The sequence below is a fragment of the Martes martes genome, assembly GCF_963455335.1.
Source record: "Martes martes genome assembly, chromosome: 12".
NCBI classification, from domain to species: Eukaryota; Metazoa; Chordata; class Mammalia; order Carnivora; family Mustelidae; genus Martes; species Martes martes.
This window is the reverse complement of record NC_137900.1, coordinates 17,016,663-17,039,315: the sequence shown is the minus strand read 5'-3', so window position 1 is coordinate 17,039,315 and position 22,653 is coordinate 17,016,663. Positions and strand designations below refer to the sequence as shown.

Here is a 22,653-nt window from a genome sequence, read left to right as displayed (position 1 = left end):
CAGGCAGAGAGAGAGGAGGAAGCAGGCTCCCTGCTGAGCAGAGAGACCGATGCGGGGCTCGATCCCAGGACCCTGGGATCATGACCTGAGCCGAAGGCAGAGGCTTTAACCCACTGAGCCACCCAGGCGCCCCTAAGACTTTATTTTTTTAAGTAAGTTCTACATCCAGCGTGGGGCTCGAACTCACAAACCCGAGATCAAGAGTCACATGTTCCACGGCCAGAGCCAGCCAGGCGCCACCGAGATCTCTGTATCCTTATCAACCTCTTCACTTGCTTCTGAAACAGTTCTAGTATTTGAGGGTCATTCATATAACTAGTTTCCACAGATTTCTGGAAGCCTGTCATATCTTTGATAGGTACCACCATTTTTTTTTCTTGGTTATTAGGATATAACGGTGGACTATTTGGTCTCCCCTCACACAGGATCCTTTTACCTCCTGTGATTGGCTAGAAAGGAAGTAGCTTAGATGATGTGTATTTCTACATACTGGCTGATTCCTAAGAGAAATAACATCTACCTACCGAGACATCCTACATCCATCCACTCATCTTCACACCCATCTATTGGTGGCGACCACGAGTTTTTTTGGTCCACCGTTAGCTCAAATCGAATACCTACTCAGTGAATTTTCAGATAGGAGACACTCTGCCCAGGCACTGTGCTGGAAATTGAATTTTTCCTATAAACAAGTGGCTTTCACATGCAGGGATGACTTTGCTCCCCAGAGGACATGTGGCAGGATCTAGAGGTATCTGTGGTTGTCACAACTTGACGGGAAGAGGGGATGCTACTGGCCTGGGGCTCCCGGGGACCAGCAAGGCTGTCGAACATCCGACAATACACAGGACAGCCTCCGCCCCTATAACAAAGGATTATCTGGTGCAAAAAGTTCATAGTGCCCAGGTGGAGGAAAACCGCCTTGAATGGACATAACAACTACAGGAGGCAATTTCTCTTCCTTGGCCACTACATTCCTGCCAGAGTCTGGTGTTAAAATGACACAGCAGTAGGGGCGCCCGGGTGGCTCACACGGTTAAGTGTGCGATCTTAACCGTGTAGAGATCATGTTCAGATCATGGCTCAAGTCATGATCTCTGGGTCCTGGGATGGAACCCTGTTACAGCTGGTGGGCTCCCCACTCGGCACGGAGTCTGCTTGTCCCTCTCCCTCTGTTTCTTCTCCCCACTTGTGCTTGGTCTCTCCTTATCTCAAATAAAGATATAAAATCTTTAAAAATTAATTATTTTCCAAAAACATGGCACAGCAGCACTGAATCAAGTCATTCCCTACAGCCCCCTACCATGCGATATTAATGGAAGTATTCTAGAGAAAACTTTCCTCTCTCCTGTCCCACTGGTTTGTTGTTACTAGTCCTAAGCCAAGAATGCTTACATTTTTTCCCCCTGAGTTTTTTTTTTTTTTGTTATTATTATTTTTTTTTAAAGTAATCTGTATACTCCACGCGGGGCTCAAACTCACAGCCCTGAGGTCAAGAGTCCACACTCTACTGACTGCGCCAGTCAGGTGCCCCTTTTCCCCCTGAGATTATGCACACGCACATCTTCCCTATTTTTTTAATGCATCCCCTGTCCTTGCTTGCACCTCCTACAAAGTGTTGGCCAGCTTTGTAGGAAACAGGTGTACCCTGACCCCCTTTGTAGAGCGTCTATAAATGGCTTGGCAAAAATGTATCCAGGGACCCACGAGCATGCGCGGCCTCCTCCTCCTCCCACTTGCTCTCCTCTAGTGAATGAAAGGAACGTCCTTCACCGGCCAGGGACTCGAACTCTCTGACCACGCATGCTGGGTTGGTCCTACTCTCTAGTTACCTCAGTCACATCTGCAGGCATGGAGGAAATAACACCAGATTCTGAAAGATCAAATTTCCTGAAGAGAGAGATTTGCAGAGAGAGGGGGGAAAAAAAGACAGAATGCTTTAACTCAGGTGCCTCATTTCATTTACGGGAAGGTTGTGTTTTACAGTGAGAATATAAACAAGCTGAATTCAGTCAAATGTGCGATGGTTGTGAGTAAATTTATGTTGTTTTCCCTTCTACTGTTATGATTTCTGTTGATTTGAGAGGAAATTATATATCTAAAAGGAGACTGTTTTCGTTAAGAAGGGTAATCAGGATTAAGCAAATTAATTTTTATTCATTTACCGCATATTTAATGAGCATTTCTTGTACATTGTGCTCTGTGGTAGGCCTACAAACACAAAAATGAAGAGGTACAGTCCCTGTTCCTAAGGAGAAGTATCAGCTACTGATTAAACATCATAACATGCCTTTTTCTGCTAAAAAAATTTCACAGTAACAGACTAAGAAGATATTTGCAAAAGACATATCTGATAAAGAACTGCTATCCAGGGGCGCCTGGGTGGCTCAGTGGGTTAAAGCCTCTGCCTTCGGCTCAGGTCATGATCTCAGGGTCCTGGGATCGAGTCCCGCACTGGGCTCTCTGCTCAACAGGGAGCCTGCTTCCCCCTCTCTGCCTGCCTCTCTGCCTACTTGTAATCTCTGTCTGTCAAATAAATAAACAAAATCTTTTTTAAAAAAATTAAAAAAAAAAAGAATGGCTATCCAAAATACACAATGAACTCTTAAAAGTCAATTTAAAAAACCCCAAACAACCCCATTTTAAAAATGGGCAAGAGACCTGAACAGACAACTCACCAAAGAAGATATGCAGATGGCAAATCAGCATATAAAAAAGATGCTCCAGGTCAATGTCATTAGGGAATTATAAAGTAAAACATGAAATGCTACTACCTAGGTACAAGAATGCCCCAAACCCAGAACCCTGACATCACCAAATGCTGGTGAGGATGGGGAGCAACAGGAACTCTCACTCGTGGCTGGCGGGAATGTGAAATGGTACAGCCAGTCCAGGAGAAAGCCTGGAGGTTTCTTACTTAACGAAGCATGACTCTTTCCGCGTGACCCGGCAATTATATTCCTTGGTATTTACAAAAAAAGAATTGAAAATTCACAAAACCTGCCCACAGATGTTTATAGCTGCTTTCTTTAGCATTTCCAAAACTTGGAAGCAACCAAAATGCCCTTCAGTGGGTAAATGAATAAACACACCATGGTACACTTGGACTGTGAATTATTATTTGGCACTAAAAAGAATGAGTTGCTTCATTCCCACATTCTGTATCATGTGGGCAGTTGTACCTGTGCCATCAGACTGTGGAGGATTTGATGAGCCAATATCTATAAAATGCTTAGGACATTGCTTGGCACATGACAGTTCAGTATTTACTGCTACTCTTATTTTTGCTGGTGTTGTTTTATGTTTACTGGATTGAAAGAGTGAGAGATAAGGTAAGGAGGTGAAAGGCATCTATACCTACACAGTTTACTATCTTTACCAACATAACATTACTATTCTAGAAAATTCTTGCCCTGGGAGGTCTAAGTTGCAAATAACTTTATTTTCCACTCCAGGAACATCTTCAAGACCCATCAATTCTGCAATAAATAAAAAGCCTCACATGGCAGATTGTGCCCTAAGACCATTTGAACTTTTTGCTTCACCTTTGCTGTTTCTTCCAATCCTAGACTATGTTATTACTATCATTACCCAAGATTCCACATTGTCAGACCCGACTTAACCCAAATTTAAAACCTCATAAATAGCCTTGTTTGGCTCTCCTCCCTCTGAGATGCTACCAGGAACCTGGAGAGGGAAGCCCTCCTTTACTGTCGTGAGCAATCGACTCCACTCTGTTTTTTTTTTTTTTTTTAAGATTTTATTTATTTGTCAGAGAGAGTGAGCACAGGCAGACAGAGAGGCAGGCAGAGGCAGAGGGAAAAGCAGGCTCCCTGCTGAGCAAGGAGCCCGATGTGGGACTCGATCCCAGGACCCTGGGATCATGACCCGAGCCGAAAGCAGCCGCTTAACCAACTGAGCTACCCAGGCGTCCCAACTCCACTCTGTTTTACGACCAGATTGCTTTGGTGATATTTTCTGGAAGCCAGCATTTAAGAACAGGCAACTTGGAAAGTGGCAATACTCCAGGTGAGAGATGATAAGGAACTGAACAGGGCTTGAGGACGAAAACGGAGAGTTTGAAAAGGCACTGTTGGAAGAGAGACCTTAGTAACTGGCTGGGGGAGAGAAGGGAGCTCAGGGATCCCTCTTGCGTTGGTGACCTCAGAAACTGGGTACATCATAGAAGGGTTTTCCAAAGGAGAACCTGCAAAGTTTGGTTGGTGTCATCCAGTATATGCAGTGAAATGTCACCACTGGAGCCAGCTTTGTTGGGCTTGTTCTGATCTCTACCCATCCACAAATCCTGCCCGCAAAGACCCCCTCAGAGGTGGAAGATTGGGTTGGGCTTCTCAGCTTGCGTAGGCGCATGTCCTCCCCATGCCACGCTCCTGAACCCATTACAGTTCTCTCCTACTTGAGCCCCCCCAGTCCCCTCTTCTTTTCTCTGGGCCTGCCTACAGGCCAGTTTCTGACGTGCCAATACCAAGAAAAGATAAATTCTACTCTCAAAGCATTGATGTCCATTTTCCTGAAGATCTGGAGAGAAAGACACAGGTCCCATGACCAGCTCATCCTGGTTTTTAGCATTTGAGATCCTGGGTCTAGTAGCCTCCTTAGTTCTGGGCAAATTGGGCTGACTGGTCACCGAGATCAAGAAGGGTAGGGGCGCCTGGGTGGCTGAGTTGGTTAAGCAACTGCCTTCGGCTCAGGTCATGATCCTGGAGTCCTGGGATCGAGTCCCGCATCGGGCTCCCTGCTCAGCAGAGTCTGCTTCTCCCTCTGACCCTCCCCCTTCTCATGCTCTCTCTCTCTCTCTCTCAATAATAAATAAATAAACAAACAAATAAATAAATAAATAAAATCTTAAAAAAAAAAAAAAAAAAGAAGGGTAAGACTCCCTTTACAACCCCTCCTTGTCGTCAAGTGTACACAAAATCAGCCCTACAGGCCTATGGGCCTCAGCCAAACAAGCTCCTGGTTCCTCACAGTCCTGAGGACACCCCTTCTGGTGTGCGTATGTGTGTTGGGGTGGGAAGGGATGTATTTATTACATTAGCTAGAGAAACAAGTCTTGCCTACTTAGATGGGTTCTGGAAATTGTGGAGTTTGATGACTGCCATATATTTTATACCAAAACCTCTCCTTCCCAAAACTCCTAAGCCTTAGCATGTTAAGACTGACAGCACTTCTTGAAACCATTCCCTTCTGGGGCCTTCAGATGCCTTTCTCTGGCTCTTCCTGCCACTTTCAGGACTATTTTGGCTTAGGATTTCTCACCCACCTCTCCTCCCCGGTGTGGCCCTCACTGGATTGATACTCATCACATTTCCTGCTTCTGCTCTGTTCCCCTCTCCACGAGCTCTTGGGGGGTAATTCAGCAAGACTCAAGAATGAATTCTTCTTGCTTCCATCCTTTACTCCTCAGTGCGTTTGTGTGTTTATTTATTTTTTTTTAAAGATTTTATTTATTTATTTGACAGACAGAGATTACAAGTAGGCAGAGAGGGGAAAGCAGGCTCCCCACTGAGCAGAGAGCCCGATGCGGGGCTTGATCCCAGGACCCTGAGATTAGGACCTGGGCTGAAGGCAGAGGCTTAACCCACTGAGCCACCCAGGTGCCCCACGTTTGTGTGTTTAAAGCCTGAAGAAGCACTACACTCAAAGCAGGGCAGGCTCTGGGGAAGGAGATGGAATGTTCAGATGGAAAACCAGATCAGAGAAAAACTTTATTTTTTTAGATGCCATTTATTACAGATCCATATACTTCTTTGCCCTCTTTGTAAACTGGGCCAGGAGTAGCATCCATTCCCAATGTGGCTGTGATGTGAAAGAAGGTGCCGGGTGCCTAGAACACGTAGCAAGGAAATGCTTGATGAAGGTTAGCTGTTGTCATTAACTCAATGGGCTCTCAGGGACATATTTGAAGGGGCATGTTTCTTTGGGTTGGGGAGTAGGGAAACCTTCCCCAAAAGAAACTATTTCTCCTTTGAAGTAAGTTAAATGAAAGAATTCTGACTGGGCCAGAAAGTTTACTAATAAGTGTGAGGACAAAGAAAGTAAGTTGTAAATACCCAGTAATATTTAAGCTAGTGATTGGTTTTGCAGAAATAAATCCTTTAAGAAAAACCCACAAAACCCAAATAACAAAACACTTTTTTTTTAATTTTTTTATTTTAATAAACATATAATGTATTTTTATCCCCAGGGGTACAGGTCTGTGAATCGTCAGGTTTACACATTTCACAGCACTCATCATAGCACATACCCTCCCCAATGTCCATTTCCCCAACTTTTTTTTTTTTTAAGAAAGAAATTGGTTTCTGTTTCTTAGCTGATCTTGAAGGTAGTTGAGCCTTTCCGTGAAATGTACCAAATTCTGAAGTTAAATAGGCTCTTCCTTCTGCACCCACATTGTTGATCCAAGTTTCTTCCCGCATTGATTCAATGGGCGGACAGATAACACTAGGGCGTATATTTTTAAGAGCACTTGCTGAAGGGAACCTTCATTTTGCATTGGTCTGCAGCTGAAAGAATTAGACCAATTAAATGATCATTTATCTGGTATTAGATAATGAAATTACATATATACATTCGAAGGAGCTGCAGGCAAAGCGGGGACCAATCTAGGTGTCCTGGGATCTTGAAGCCAGGCTGACGGTGCCCTATAGTCCTGGTTAAATTAATCTTCTGATGAGTACTGAGAAAAGTTTTTCTCTACCCAGGATATATAGGTAGAGTGTCTTACAGGGCTGCCCAGAGGATAAGGCCTTGGGATACATTGCTAAGCACCAAAGCTTCAAGCTAAAAACATTTGGGGGTGAAAGAGAAATGGAGACAAAAGTGGGCTCCTCCCTCCCCCAATAAATGCTTGGGGTGAGGAGTCTTAGTAAGGTTCCCTAAGGCAAAGCATATGTGGAAAATTCTCCAAATAAATATTTGGCAAGCGACAATTTTATAGAGCTGGAAGGAACTGCTCTCAAAATATCAGGATGTGATATTTCAGGGAAATTCTGAATGCTCCTTTGTCTTCGATATCATTTTTTTTTTCACGATTGAGAACATAGATGTAGTCTTCCAGTTTACTTTCGTTAATAGTAATTTTCTACGGCACTAGATAATACTATAAGAACATTCCAAAATACCCCGTTGTATGAATGTAAAAAAAAAAAAAAAAGTACAGTTATTTCTCTATTATTGGAGATTTATGTATTTTTACATTTCACCCTCAATAAGGATATGGACTAGCATCGCATTTAAATGTGGATCGTGACCTCTGATTATTCCCTTAGGATATTTTCCAAGAAGTGAGCAAGTAATCAAGGAATCTTAATGTTTTTAAGGGCTTTTCATGGGATCAAACTGCTTTTTGGGTAGATTTTAACATTTCTCCCTGCAGGGAAAGCTTGTTTCTTAACATAGTCTCATAATTATGAGAACGAATATTAAAACTCTCACAAAAAAACACTGCTAGTTTGGTGTATATATAAACTTTAAGTTTTCATTTGGATTATTAGTATTGAATTTCAGTATTTCATATTTGCTATTTGTACTTCACCTTCTATGGATTATAATATCCTTTGTTAATTTTACTCTTGGCATCTTACTGCTTTAAAAAAAATATATTAGTATAAGGGGGTTGAGGGGTAATGAGGAGAGACCACAGAAGGGTATATGGTTTCTTCTGGGGGTGATGAATATGGTCTAAAGCTATTTGTGAGGGTTCTATTACAAACCATCAAGGTGCGCCCGGGTGGCTCAGATGGTAAAGCATCTATCTGCCTTTGGCTCAGGTCATGATCTCCAGATCCTGGGACGTTGCCCCAGGTGGAAATCCCAGCTCAGCAGGAACTGCTTCTCCCTTTCCCTCTGCCTCGCTCCCTGCTTGTGCTCTCTCCCTCTCTCTCAGAAGAATACATAAAATCTTTTAAAAAAAAATTATAAACTTTACATGGGTGAATTGTAGGATATACGATTGATTTTTATCCCAATCAGGCTGTTTTTAAAACATGAGCATCAATTATTTCCATATTAAGGTATTCAGGCTCCCTCTTTCAAAAACTGTAGGCAAATTTCCCAAATCTGATTGCCTTTTGCTTTCTCATATTCAGAAGATACATATTAAGTTAAATGTATAATCTGTTCCATAAGGAATATCCCCATTGGTTTTATTTGGAAAATCCCATCGTGTGTGGATAGTCACTGATATGTTCTTGTAGTTTCATTCTTGATCCACCTGAATTTTGCTGTAGGTTCTGAAGCTATGATTAATGTTCTCTGAGACCTACTTGTTGAATCAAGTAAATTTGCTCTTCCCTTCCTGCGTTCTGATGGTTCTGTTGTTGAAAACTGAACTCTGTGCTTCAGAACCCAAGTTTGAAGACAGTTTGGGATCAAGAGAACAATAGCTTTATTGCTTTGTCAGGCAAAGAAGGCTGCAGCAGGCTATGGCCTTCAAAAACTGTAAGCTAAAGGGCTGGGGGGCGGGAGAGGGTTGGGGAGTGGTTTTAGTAAGGAAATAGAGGAGCTAACCAGTTTTGACAGCAATTGTGTACATGGTACCAGCTACCTGTCTTTAGGGAGGCACCAGGTTCCTGAAATAAAAGGCTAAGAAGGGAGGAGAGGTAGTTTGCAGAAGGGGGGGAAAGTTTACTTAAAAATCGAGCTCCGCTGGGGCATCAATGCAGGCATCTTAATTTTTGTTCAACTTTATGCTTGTAAGCAGTTTCCATTCCTTTCCAATATTATACATAAACTAACATCTGTTTCTGAGTTATTATTGTGTTGGTCTGAGATTTCAAATGTAAATTAGTAATACGCTTTTTTAATTTTTTAGCTTTAAAACATGGCTTCATATCTAGTATTACAAGAATTCAGGGGCCCCTGGGTGGCTTAGTCAGTTAAGTGTCTGCCTTCAGCTCAGGTCACGATCTGAGGGTCTTGGGATTGAGCCCCAGGTTGGGCTCCCTGCTCAGTGGAAGCCTGGCTCTTCCTCTCCCATTTCCCCCTACTAGCGCACTTTCCCTCTCTCTCTTAAATAAAATCTTTGATTAAAAAAAAATAAACAAAAACAAAAAACCACCAAGACTTCATTACTTTCCTCTCTCAAAGTATTGCTATTATTTTATTTGTAAAGATTTATTTATTTGTGAGAGAGCGAGCATGAGTAGGAGGGGTGGAGGGAGGCGGAGAACCTGAAGCAGGGGCCTGACATGGGGCTCGATCTCACCACCCTGAGATCATGACCTGAGCCAAAACCAAGAGTAGGACACTTACCCAACTGGGCCACGCAGGTGCCACCTCCAAGCTATTCTTGTACGTTCTTTCTTTCAGATGAAATTTAGAACAATTTTACTAACATTTGAAAATATGGTTGGACTTCCATTTAACAGACTGATTTGGGAAGGGACATGTTTAAAATATTTGTTGTCTCAGAACGCAATGTCGTGTTCCTCCATGGTGCCACACACGTCTTAGGTTTGAACATTTTACTGAGCTTGTTGCCATGATGAATTCTAACATAATCCCAGTATCCTGCAAAACTATTATTTTTTGCTTGACTATGGAAACCCTATTAATTTCTTTTTTTTTTTAAGATTTTATTTATTTATTTGACAGAGATCACAAGTAGGCAGAGAGGCAGGCAGAGAGAGAGGAAGGGAAGAAGGCTCCCTGCTGAGCAGAGAGCCCGATGCAGGGCTCGATCCCAGGACCCTGGGATCATGACCTGAGCCAAAGACAGAGGCTTTAACCCACTGAGCCACCCAGGTGCCCCAAACCCTATTAATTTCTGTCTGGATCTACTGGTTAATTTCATAAAAATCCTAAAACAAGATTTTTTGGGCTTTCTATTTGGACAAACATACAATCTGCAGTAATGAAAACAGTCTTTTCTTTCCCAATAGCTATAAGTCATTTCTAGTTTCAATCTTATTGCATCAAAAAGGACTATTAAATCACTATTCTGCTGACAAGCCCTGAAAACTTTAGGAAAGCACATACTAAAAATTAAATCTTTGACAAGCAGGCTTATGAGGGATATGCGTTAAAAGTCTCAAGCGTTTCAGAAAGATTAAGGTTAATCACCTTCGCCTCTTTCTGGAGTGTGTTTCACCTACATTGAAGCCAAAGAGTACCAGGATTTAACTGATCAGGTGAGAGGACATTTGGAGCTGGCACTTAGTATTCTTGGGGAGGGGTGGAGGTGGTCCTTTTCCCTTGGCTGCACCCTCGGCAAACCACAGTAAATAACAATCTTGCTAGTATTTGTGTCCATTGAGTTGGATCTGAATGGAAAGGTGCCCTTCCCCCATCAACAGACATTGCATCCTTGTAAAGAGCTACTCTGAATCTTTTGGCATAACCTCTGTTAAATCTTCTACCATCGCCACACCCTCTTCCTCTCAAGACACTTCTGCCTGGAGAATGAATGTTTTTAATCAGTCCTCATACACAACACTTCTTGGTTACAAAGGACCACATCAACTACTAAATTTAAGTGCTGGTAGCTAAGGAAAAAAAAGTAATTTGTGGAGACAAGGCACTGATTTCTGAATGGCTGATTTTAATGGTGATTGGACTAGTTACAAATGCATTGTCATGCCCAAATCAAAAGAGGAAAACCTATGGGAGCCACGTTTGCCAGGAAACATTGTTGCGTTTGTTTTATATTTAACCTAGTGAGAAGTAACTTATTTTTCTAAGCAAATTACAAAAATCCAGTTTAATTGACCCTACAGGTGAAATATATTAGAACATGGAACAGGGCTTCCTCTTCCCCTAAATAATTACAAAAGAACATCTATTTATGTTATTTGAGTGAATTGTCAATAAAACTGTGAATTTTATTGACATAAATCCGTTTGGAGACAATAATGTTTCTGGAAGGGAAGCAAATTTGGCTGCCCCCAAATTTGCCTCTTTGGCGTATTATTTCAAGTTGGTTATCCCCCTCCAAAGATTGATTGATTGATTGATTGATTGGGCGGGGTCAGAGGGAGAGAATCTCAAGCAAACTCTGCTCAGTGCAGAGCCCCAGCCCAAGGTGGGACTTGATCTCAGGACCCTGACACCACAACCTGAGCCTACATCAAGAGTCAGTTGCTTGCCTACCTGACTGAGCTACCCGTATGTCACTAAGCTGATTATTTTTGAGACTGCAGACTCAAGAGAAACTCTGAGAACTGAGTAGAAGTTACCCTTTTAAGAGACATTTATATATACAAGAGATATCTCCATTTTAAGTGTTTCCTTCAGTACCAAGAGGCTGGAGACTAACTCTCTAGAAACTGTTATCAATGGGAAAGGCCAGGACTTAAATCTGTGTAGAAACCTTACCCTGGTTTATTGTGCTTTTTCTGGTAACTTCCCGTAACAGACTCCCCACCCCCAGCATCTTTTGTCTTTAGCTAGAGATGATGTTTGAGATAATAGCTTCAGCCAGGGAGTTACTGTTTTCCTGGGTCTCCCCCATGTACACAGAAGGTATGCATGCTATTTACTAAAATGTAGTTTGATTTTTTCCTTTTTTTTTTTTTAAAGTAGTCTCCCTACCCAATGTGGGGCTTAAACTCCTGACCCCAAGATCGAGAGTCACGTGCTCTACCAACTAAGTCAGCAGGGCACCTGTTTGATTTTTCTCTTAATTTCTAATTAATCAGTCTCGTGTCCATTTGATTCTTAGACCAGCTAGAAAGACCTTAAGGGGTAGAGTAAAAATTTTTCCTCCCCAACAATTCACATTTGCAAGCTTAACAGTTGTTTACTATGGTGTGGAAGACCCCAGGTAACTCCCTAAAAATAGCACTGTTTGTGGTAACTCTTGTACTTAGTAAAGTAGTAAGTAATGTTCATCTGATGCTGTACTTCATTAACTAGAATAAACCTTCCATCTCAAAATTGTAGTTTGTTTTGTGAATGATTCCTAGTAATTCCCTACATTAAGTAAAAGCAGTGTTTAATGACTGACATATAGTAAACAATTTAAATAATTTCTATCTTTCTCAACTTGCATTTGTTTCCTTCTGAAGCCATCTTTTTAATTTTTTTCAAATTGCTTATCCCACTAGTTTTATTTTATTTTTAAATACTCTGTTAAGTAATCTCCACACCCAACGTAGGGCTTAAACTCACAACCCTGAGATCAAGAGTTGCATGCTCTACTGACTGAGCCAGCCAGGTGTCTCATGTCCCAGTAGTACGAATTTTGTTTGCTTTAAGTTATACTAAAATGTATAGAAGAAAGTCATGAAAAACAAATTATATATAATCCCTATAATAGGCATTAGCAATAGAGTAATGTTCAGACATATTTCACCAAGTGCCATTCTAGAATGTTGGGGTATCACAACTATCTAAAAGACAGTAGGTCCACAGTTTTAGTGTGGGACTTGGGGAAATGACTCTAATTTTTATACCGAGGGTAGAGAAAAATCTCTCAAAACCTATCAATTTTAAATGTAAGTCACTTGTACTCATGCTACAATAAATGTTGAGATTAAATAACCTTGGATATTTGTAAATTAAAAAGATAGACTTCATCTCCAATTTTTGTTAAATTCCAAAATCCGTATCATTTAAAGCAAATGGGGCACAATGTTAACGACCAGCAATTCCAGGTGAGGGTTCTATGGTGTTCACTGTACTATTATTTTTAACTTTCCTGTAAATTGGCAAATTTTCAAAATAAGAAATGAAAATGCACATTAAACAAGACACCGTGAATGAAGTAAAAATATAAGACATAGACGAAGTATTTGTCAATGAATACCACTAATTTTACAGAAAAAAGGGACCCATCTATAGGTAAATCCTTCTGCTGAGAGAGCACAGGAGAAACATTTGACATCCATTAAAAGAACAAGAAGGCAAGAGAGAGAGCCCCCATCTTATGCCCTCGTGGACATCATCTTTGCTTTTTCAGAGTATGTTTTCCTTGGTCCAACACCGGCTATGCTATTTAATCATGCAAAACACAGCAATCTACCGATTTGCATGTTTACACATGATGACAAAGGTTTTAAAAACGTGAAAATTTCATTGAGGGGGTGTCTGGGTGGCTCAGTGGGTTAAGCCTCCACCTTCAGCTCAGGTCATGATCTCAGGGTCCTGGGATCGAGCCCCACATAGGGCTCTCTGCTCAGTGGGGAGCCTGCTTCCCCCCTCTCTCTGCCTACTTGTGATCTCTCTCTCTGTGTCAAATAAATAAATAAAAATCTTTTTTAAAAAATTTCATTCAGGAGGGCCGGTAGAAGAAAGCTCTCTCCATAAAATGAAAATATTCTCTAAGGAATAAAAAATATTTTCTCAGTTGAATGCCTAAAAGCTGCTTGTTGTATTTATTTCTTCTGGATCACTTCAGCTGGCTATGCTTTCTAATAAAGTACATAGTTTTGATTGTTGTTTAAAGCCTCAGCTAAATGATAGAGCATCCCATTTCCCGTTAGATCTCTGGCTGAACAGTACCAGCTTAACCAAAGAACATGTTTTCTTTCTAATCCTCATTGACTTTGAGATAGGAGTTAGCACAACGGCAACCTCCAAACATTTGTCTTTTGGTGGAAAAGTTGCGCAGAGACCTCAGCCCGGGAATATCAACACTGGGACGATCTGCCCCAAACTTGATGTTCCCTCAGAACTGCCAGGCCTTCCAGTACACGTGTGCAACAACAGCACAGGGTTTGGGTTCCCTCCTCATGGGTTCTGAGGAAGAAGGAAACTTACAGCCCAAGGGCTAAGAACAACCAAGGGGCAGGTAACAAGAATCAGGGACTGCAGAAGCCAGCCAGTCCTTTGAAATGGAGACCCAGGTGACATTAAGATGTAAGTTCCTGGGAAGATGGACAGAAGTGGATCCCAAGAGCAACAGCCTTACTATCTGGAGATAGTACTGACTGCTAGAACATTCGTCACAGGTCTCAGAAATTGCCCCAATATGGCCGCCTCTCCTCCTCCTCCCCATACCTACTACACACTTTCTGTCTCAGATCCCCACTCCCCATTCATACTACTCCCTTTCTGTCTTGGTTCATGTACTGAGGCACTATGAAAACAAGCTTTTGTATAGCTTGATGGCAGGGTCTGAGAAGACTAATGATAAAAAAAGAACTCTTAACTTTTTAAATAACTTAAGATATCTTTTCTAATAAGCTAAGATGATTCTTAGAATCAACTACACTAGACATTGCTACTTTTTGTTTTTAAAAACGTATATACGTTGTTCGAAGCAAAAATCAGAAATACTCACGTTCAATCGAGCCCATTTTTTCAAGTTCCCTGAGAGGACACATACCGACATGCTACACAGCACAACACTATAGAATTTACAGAAAGTAAATTATTTACAAGGACCATTTAAAGTCAAATTTCTATTTCACCAAATAAAGCCTGCAAGATAAACTACATCTTTACAACTGGTTGTTGCTATACATTTATTCAAATCAAGAAAACTGTCATAATTAAAGCTCTCAAAGTAATTTTGGCACAGACAAAATCTTGGTCATTTTATTAAGTCCCTGAGTTCTTATAACAGGCTGGTTTTTGCATTCAGCCTCGTCCCTGGCTACCTGGGCTCCTGCCCCCCCCACAGTGCCCCCCAACCTACTCTGGCTCCATATGCTAACTCTAGGTCAACGTTTGATGCCGTAACCTTTCCAACCCATGGTGCTGGGCAGAAATCCCTCAGCTTTGGGGACATTCACAATCGGAGTCCCCACCCCAAAGAGCGCCCCCTACAGTTTCTGTTTACTGCTGGGCAGAAGAATCAGGGTGCATCTCACGCATGCATCTTCTTATTTCTAAAGTTGCCTCAGATGAACCGTCAGTGTTTTAACGTCTCCAAGGCTTTATGCCTCAGATGCTCATCCAAACACTGGATGGCAAAGAGGTCAACGTCCGTGTCGAACTTGTTGGCAAACAAGTGGTGCTTGCGGAGCATCCAGTTCAAGTCACCTGCTCCGAACACGCACACGGAACGCACGTGGACGCCACTGCAGGGTGGGTAGGGGGCACCCTTGGAAACATCACCCTCGAAGTACTGCCATTTGACAAACCTCGCAATCGCGTGCATGTCAGACATGTCGTACTTCTGGCTTAAGGACAGGGAGCCTGGGACATCTGGGATCCTCTGAATAGTGGCCCAGAGATACTCATCTGGGCTGTAGGTGTCTTTTGCCCACTCCATAAACTTTTGGATTTTTTCATTCTCTAGCACATACTCCACGTACTTCCTACTGACCACAAAATAGGCACTGCCCGAGAACAGGGGGGTTTCAAGAGGGGGCTGCATTTTGTCGGTCCCCGTGTTTGTCAGCTTTCCGTTAACAACCGTATAATGCTTTTTCCACCTTTCTTTTTTGTTGGATGGCATCCTCTCGGTTTCTAGGTTGTTTTCACCCATTAGCGACTTGAGCTTCCGGACAATTTCCAAATTGGTTTTAATAGGAAAATCCATACCGCAAAGATTTATCAAGTACTTCCAGTCCGCCCTCATCCTGTAGAGGTCCTGCATGCAGTTGAGGTCGGCCTGAACCCGGCTCCACGAGGCGTACACCACACTCTCCAGCTGACTGGCCACGAAGACATTACTGAAGCAGGACGCGATGCCCAGCACCGCGGCCAAGAAGGAATCCTCTGATTTTCTGTCCACGTGAATGCAGTAGAAATTCTGGGGTGCATAGATGGCCCTCAGGAGCCTGTCAAGCATTTCAATTTTGTGATGGACCACTATAGAATATGCGATGGGAAATTCTGCCTCTTCTTTACTAAGGGGCTGCGTGATATATTTGCGCGCCTTGATGAAAGCGTGACAATCTCTGGTCATGTTTATATAGTCACTGGCTGTCTTCCGAGGGCGCTGCCTAAACTTCAACGTTAGAATTTCAAGCTGTACCTTTTGGATTTCTTCTACATCCCCCTGTAAAACTTTGGTACAATTAATATTACCACTAGGATTCTCTCCAACCAGCTCCAAATGTCCTACACTTACAAATTCAGGCTTTTGGTGAATTCTTAGAACGGAGAAGGCGACCAGGGAAAAAACGAGAAGCAGGAAGAGGTATTTAGTGGGATAAGAGAAAAGTCTCCTCCGCAGCAACTTTCTCAGCATTTCAAACAACAATCAGAGATTGTCCTTAATTAAGGGTAGCTTCCAGGCTTCAGGCAGTCATGATTCCTCTCCCGTCATGGCCTTGAGAGTTGTCAGTTTGCCTTTATCAAAACTGCAAAGGCATCTTGAGATGGAGAACGGCACTAAAAGAGAAGGAGAAGGAACGTATATAAATACAGTCTTGTTACGACATCTCGGGTTTAAAAAGCATCCTCTTTGCTATGAGGTCAGACGTTGGTCAATCAGCAGAAGAGGGTAGTGTTACAGGAAACCCACAGCCTGTAATAGTAATACCAGATTATTAAAAAAGAATACGGGGGGGGGGCGGGGCTCCTAGCTTGCTCAGTCAGTGGAGCATTCACATGCTCTTGATTTGGGGGTTTTGAGTTCAAGCCCTGTGTTGAGATGGCATAAAAATAAATAAAAAAGAAAAACAAAAAGAAAAACAAAAAAAAAAAAAGGAAGAAGTACAAGGATGTGCTAAGATATCCTACATGATACCACTTGGGAATTTACCTTTCAGGAAAATTAAGGTACAAAATCACAGTTGAAGACCTACGCTACCATTACTCCACTCTCCACAGTTGGTGAGATGAGTTTTTCCTCCTCTGCCAGTTCTAATGAGCACCCCTGCCTCAAAATCATTACTAGGTCTGGGTTCCTCCTGACACTTCCATTAATGTCCGTCAGTTGGCCTCAGCAGCCCCCCATATTTGAAGATCGGCTTCATCCTGCTCTCCACTAAGTTAGGACTGGAGGTCCTCTTATGAAGAAGTTCAAAAACAGCTGTGACTTCTAAGAATCTCTGAAGGGAAAGCAAGTCAAGTGACTTTTCAAACTAAACCAGGAAGGCCCCACTGAAACCAGGCCAGATTTGGGTCTGTTTGGAATCTCTCTTATTCAGGTCCGTACCAGTCACCACAGGAAGAGAAGACATACACAGTACAAAACAGAGACAAAGCCTTGCATTTTCTGCATTGCTTTGAACAGGTCATAACAATTAATGCTTGTGAGAAACAACAGTTGTATACAAATTATAATGTATGACACACCTACTGTCTATATTCAAATGAATATAAAAAATATAAAATATAAAAACCCCACCCATTTTACTATGTTTACAAATATTATAAAATATATTTTGTCTTAAAAATCAATTTTATAGGGGCGCCTGGGTGGCTTAGTGGGTTAAAGCCTCTGCCTTCAGCTCAGGTCATGATCCTGGGTTCTGGAATCGAGGCCTGAATCCAGCTCTCTGCTCAGCAGGGAGCCTGCTTCCCCCACTCTCTCTGCCTGCCTCTCTGCCTACTTGTGATCTCTGTCAAATAAATAAATAAAATCTTTTAAAAAAATCAATTTTATAACTTGGAAATTGGTTCTATAATAAATGTTACTGTTCCTTTTTTGAAGATTTTTATGTAATCTCTATACCCAACCTGGGGCTCAAACTTACAACCCTGAGATCAAGAATCCTATGCTCTACTGAGTCAGCCAGGCACCCCTAAGTGCTACTGTTCTAACAAAGAAAGCCAAATACCACTGATCATCTGCATACCAGATTCAGAGAGATTTGAAACTGGTTTTTAATACCAGGATTAGCACTAGAACTTCTAAATATTTTGTTAGGAAATAAATTGTGAATATTAATAATACAAATAAAAATAAATTCTGGCTCATTTAGTTTCCAGATTTCAGGTAACAGTACTGTGTTTGGAGAGTGCCTTTCATGCCGTCAGGTTTTTTATATATACGAGGCATTCAGCAACGGTGCTACGTCCCATGAAGCTTTTAAAAAAACCTGTGAAATGAGAAAGGAAATGTGTGAAGGGATGTAATGCCCATGTAAGTACACACACACTCAGAAAACATGCTGGTAAACTAATCCTATGTATTCACTTTTTTTCCCCTCAAAAATTATGGCTGGTTCATTTCTTGCTTTTAAAATTTCCTGTCCAATCTTACTTGTTTTTCTAATGCTGGTTGTATACTGCTAAAGGTCTGAAAATATTTGCAATTTGGGTCAAGCTTTTCCAAAGAAAACTCTAGCAACATGTCCCAAAGTGGGTGCCAAGGAACGGTGAAATGGTCCAATACCATTGGAAAAATCCAATATATTTTATCTCCACTGTGAAGATTCCCAGTGCTCACTGGGCCATTGAAACAATCTTGAGATTGAGTTAGCTGCTTATCTCATCTTCTTCCAACTACTTGTCCACCATGCAACTCCCAACCTGTATTAGCAAGAAATGTGGGGCGATTCTGCAAAAATACTTAAGCATAGAAACCATTAAAACAACAAATCATAAACAAAATGATGCCACTAGGCACCTCCTGCTCCTTACTGGTTCAGACATTTGAAGAAATCTGTCCAGTCGTTAGGTCATCTGATCTCCAAGCGAACTGATTAGGGACTTAAGTGGCCTCATAACACACACAAAAAAAACCAAACTTTTGAAAACTAATCTAGAAAAGTCACTCAACAAAGAGCAATACCACCAAACCCCAGGCAGGGCGGGGGCAGAGGTCTGACTTCCAGAGTTGGCACATTATAAAATCTCCCTTTTCCTTCCTTCTTTCCTTTCTTTCTTTGAGAGAGAGCATGTGCAAGAGAGGGTGGGGGCAGGAGAGGCAGAGAATTTCAAGCAGGTTCCACGCTCAGCATGGAGCCCAGTACAGGGCACATTTCATGACCCTGAGCTGAGGTTAAGAGCCAGATGCCTACCTGCCTGAGCCACCCATGCATCCCTAAAATGTCCCTTTAACAACAAAAAATTACAGAGTATGTCAAGTAACAGAAGTATAACCCATATAGAGGAAAAAAGCAGTCAGTATAAACAGTCTCTGAGGAAGCCCAGGTACTGGACTTAACAAAAATTTTAAGTCAGCTGTCATAAATACTTTCAAAGAACTAGAGAACTGAAAATATGAGAATGACAGACAACCAAATTGAGAATTTCAATAAAGAGACAGAAAACGATAAAGAAAAAACCCAAAAGAAATCTGGAAGTGAAAAGTACAGTAAACTGAACTGAAAAATTGTCTACAAGGGCTCAACACTAGGTTTAAACAGATAGAAAAAAGAATCAGTGAAACTGAGGACAGGTCAAGTGACAGCATTCCATCTGAGGAACCAAAAGAAAAGAGAATTAGGAAAAACAGAGCTCCAGAAACATGTGAGATACCATTAAACATTATCAACAAATGTGTAATAGGATTTGCAGAAGGAAAGGGGGGGAGCTAAAACATCTGAATAATGCTGCAAACTTCTCCAAATTTTATTTAAAAAAAATGGGAAGCCTGGGTGGCTCAGTGGGTTAAGCTGCTGCCTTCGGCTCGGATCATGATCCCGGGGTCCTGAGATCGAGTCCCGCATCGGGCTCCTTGCTCAGCGGGGAGCCTGCCTCTCTCTCCACCTCTGCCTGCCTCTCTGCCTGCTTGTGTGCTTTCTCTCTCTCTCTTTCTGACAAATAAATAAATAAAATCTTTAAAAAAAAAAAGGAAAGAAAAGCTCTTTAAAAAAAAAAAATTAATCTACACATCTGTGAACTCCAAGTAGGCAAAAATGGTACAATCACTTTGGTGGTTTGGCCATTTTTTACAAAGCTGAACAGAGGCTGACCTCTCAACCTGGCAATCACACTCCCAGGTTTTGTTTAATGGTCTAAGATATGGCCTATCCTGGACAATGTTCTATGTGTTGAGAAGAGTGTGTCTTTTGTTGATGTTGGGTGGAGTGTTCTACCGATATCCAGTAGTCTAGCTGGTTTATTGTGGAGTTCAAGGTTTTGGCCTTGCTGTCTTTCCTCCTTCTAGTCTCTAGAAGTGTTCCAACATAAAATGAGCAGTTCCAAAACTGGTCAGGACTAGGGTGCAACGGGGTACTCACTGGAGTGGGAGGACAGACAGAAGACAAAATGTCCTCAGGGACAGTGAGTGAGGAGGCAGCAAATAAAATCCGAAAAGCAGACAGTCACAAGGTAACCGATTCAGCAGATCTAAGAATCCCAGACTGACAGTAGGGGAAGAAAGAACCGGCTCTATTTTTGCGACAGGATCTTCAAAAGGTTCAGGGAAATGGTAGCAGCACAGATCCCAGAGGGGGATGAGAATGTCTGAAACAAAAACAAAACAGTATTGACTGGCAGCTATTTAAAAGCAGTTGAATCTCCTCTCTCTACCCTGAAACCTGGCCATGGCCCAAGTTTATATTCTCTGCAGGCTGGAGCACACCAGGCACTATGGAAAGCAGGTTTTCCAACCAGGAAACAGTGGAACCGAGTGAACCCAAAGACAATAGGTATTGAGATCTCCTTCCCTATTTCCAGCTATCAGTTCCCAGAAGTTCGACAGCCAAGCCAATGCAGGAGTTTATTTACTAGGGAATCCAACCAGGCCAAGACTTAAATACATTGCTTAAGTTAGAAATTTCCCCAAATGTTCAAGGAAACAGACTGTGTACAGGAAGAAGAAAACTAATGATATCCCCAGAGAGAGTAGAAAATATATTGCATTCAATCAATCAGTAAGATTATATGGCCCAAAAACAGGCAAAACAATACTCCCATCCCATATGCTCTTTTGCAATGTGACCTTACCATTCTCCAATCAAGATATAGTCCAAATTTCTTTCCCCTTGAATTTGGACAACCTTATGACTATACTGACTGGTAGAGATTGGCGGAAGTGAGGTGATGTGGCCACCAAGGCTGGGTCATGGAAAACTAAGCAGCTTCCGACAGGTTTTCTTAGAAAATCTGCTCTCCAGAGGCTTCCTTTTGGAACCAGCTTCCATATAGTACTAAGCCAGAGGGTCTAAGGTACCCAAGCCACCAGTCCCAGGTGAACCCAGCTTTCATTCATCCCAGCCCAGACACGTTAAGTGAAGAAGCCACCAGATGACTCCAGCCCGTGGTCACTCAAGTCTTATCTGAATTCCTAACCCACAGAATGTGTGAGCAAAAAATAAAATGGAAATGTTCACGTTACTACATTTGGGGAGGTTTGCTTCCTAGCAGGGACTCCAACAAATCAGAAACTACACGAACAGAACACATAGCAAATAAAACAGAGTTCTTAAAAATTAATGACATGATAGGAAAAACTGCAAAACTCAATGGCCGTGTTGGAAAAGAAAGCTGAGGAAACTCTCTGGGAGTTAGTTAGGCAAACAGGCAAACCAAATGATGGGGAAGTTGAGGAGGGGAAAAAAGGTAATTTAGAGAACCAGACCAGGAGATCCAGTCTCTAAATGAATAACAAGACCTCCAGAAAGACAAAACAGAAAAAAAAAAAAAAATAGAAGGAAGCAATCAGTTAATTAAATGGTTGAATATTATTTCTCACAAAGAAGCAACAGATTGACATTCCTTGGAACACCGACACAACGGGTAAAAACGGGTCCACACCAAGACACATTCCTGAATCATGAAATATTGGAATACTGGTAAAGAGAATACCACACAGATCTCCAGAGGGGGGAAGTAAGCCTCACGGACAGGATTCAGAAAATGAAGATTATCGCAACAGCATCAACAATGCTGAAGGAAAGTGAACTCCCGAGGAGAATTCGTTCAATCACATGAACTACCAAGTCAATTAAGGGTAAAATAAAAACTTTTTACATCTTAAGACAGGTAAGGTCTCAAAATATTTACCTTTATGCACTTTATCTCAGGAAGCCACTAGAGGATGAACTCCATCAAAACTGCCCGATTGGCTCAGTCCACAGAGCACGTGATTCTTAATCTCAGGGTTGACAAGTCGAGCCCCACTTTGGGGGTAGAATTTATGTTAAAAACCAAAACCCAAAAAACTAAAGTATAAACTAAGAAAGGAGAAAATACAGGAATCAGAAAAGGTATATCCCAAGGTGACAGTAAAGGAACATCCTAGCCTGTACCACAGGCCAACAGATTTCACTGTAGCAGGCTAGGGCAGATCACAAGGCCCCAGGACAGGATGGCTCTGTCGGCTCAGTGGGTAAAGTGCCCGACTCTTGATTTCAGTTCAGGTCATGGTCTCAGGGTCGTGAGGTCAAGCCCCGGGTCAGGCTCTGCGTTAAGTAAGGAGTCTGCAGGAGATTCTTTCCCTTCCCCTCTGCCCCTCCCCCATCTTGCAGGCATGAGCTCAGGGGCATGCGTGCATTCTCATTCCAAAATAAATGAACAAATAAATAAAATATGTATTAAAAAAAAAAAGTCCCCAGGAAACATGTCTTTAAGATGAAACTGATGGAATGACTAATGGGAATAAGCACACTGAAAACTGATTTAAACAGCCACCAGGGTTTGGGCTGTGAATTTATAACTACATTGAAAACAAAGCAAACGAGGGAGGGTTGGGGTGATAATTACTGCCTCCAAAGAAATCAGAGACATGCAATGATGAAAAAAGCCATCACTGTGCTCTGTGGCTTAGCTCTGAAGAGCATTGGTCTTAATGCAAACATTAAGACCTCAAACATTAAGATCTCAATTGAGATTCACTGAAACCTTATTAGGAGGACAGAGCAATGGGAAAGATGGTTGTTGGAAGAAACGGGTTGTGTG

General features: G+C 42.0%; 1 protein-coding gene across 1 annotated transcript in view; it reads right to left on the bottom strand.

Annotated features, from left to right (window-relative positions):
* Positions 1-11,543: 11,543 nt before the first annotated feature.
* GCNT1 (glucosaminyl (N-acetyl) transferase 1) overlaps positions 11,544-22,653 on the bottom strand; it is a 29,923-nt gene continuing 18,813 nt past the window's right edge. Inside the window, exon 3 of the mRNA XM_080820067.1 lies at positions 11,544-16,248. Within this exon, the coding sequence (XP_080676193.1) occupies positions 14,819-16,105 (1,287 nt within the window). The 5' untranslated portion in view covers positions 16,106-16,248 and the 3' untranslated portion in view covers positions 11,544-14,818. The remainder of the gene's footprint in view (positions 16,249-22,653) is intronic.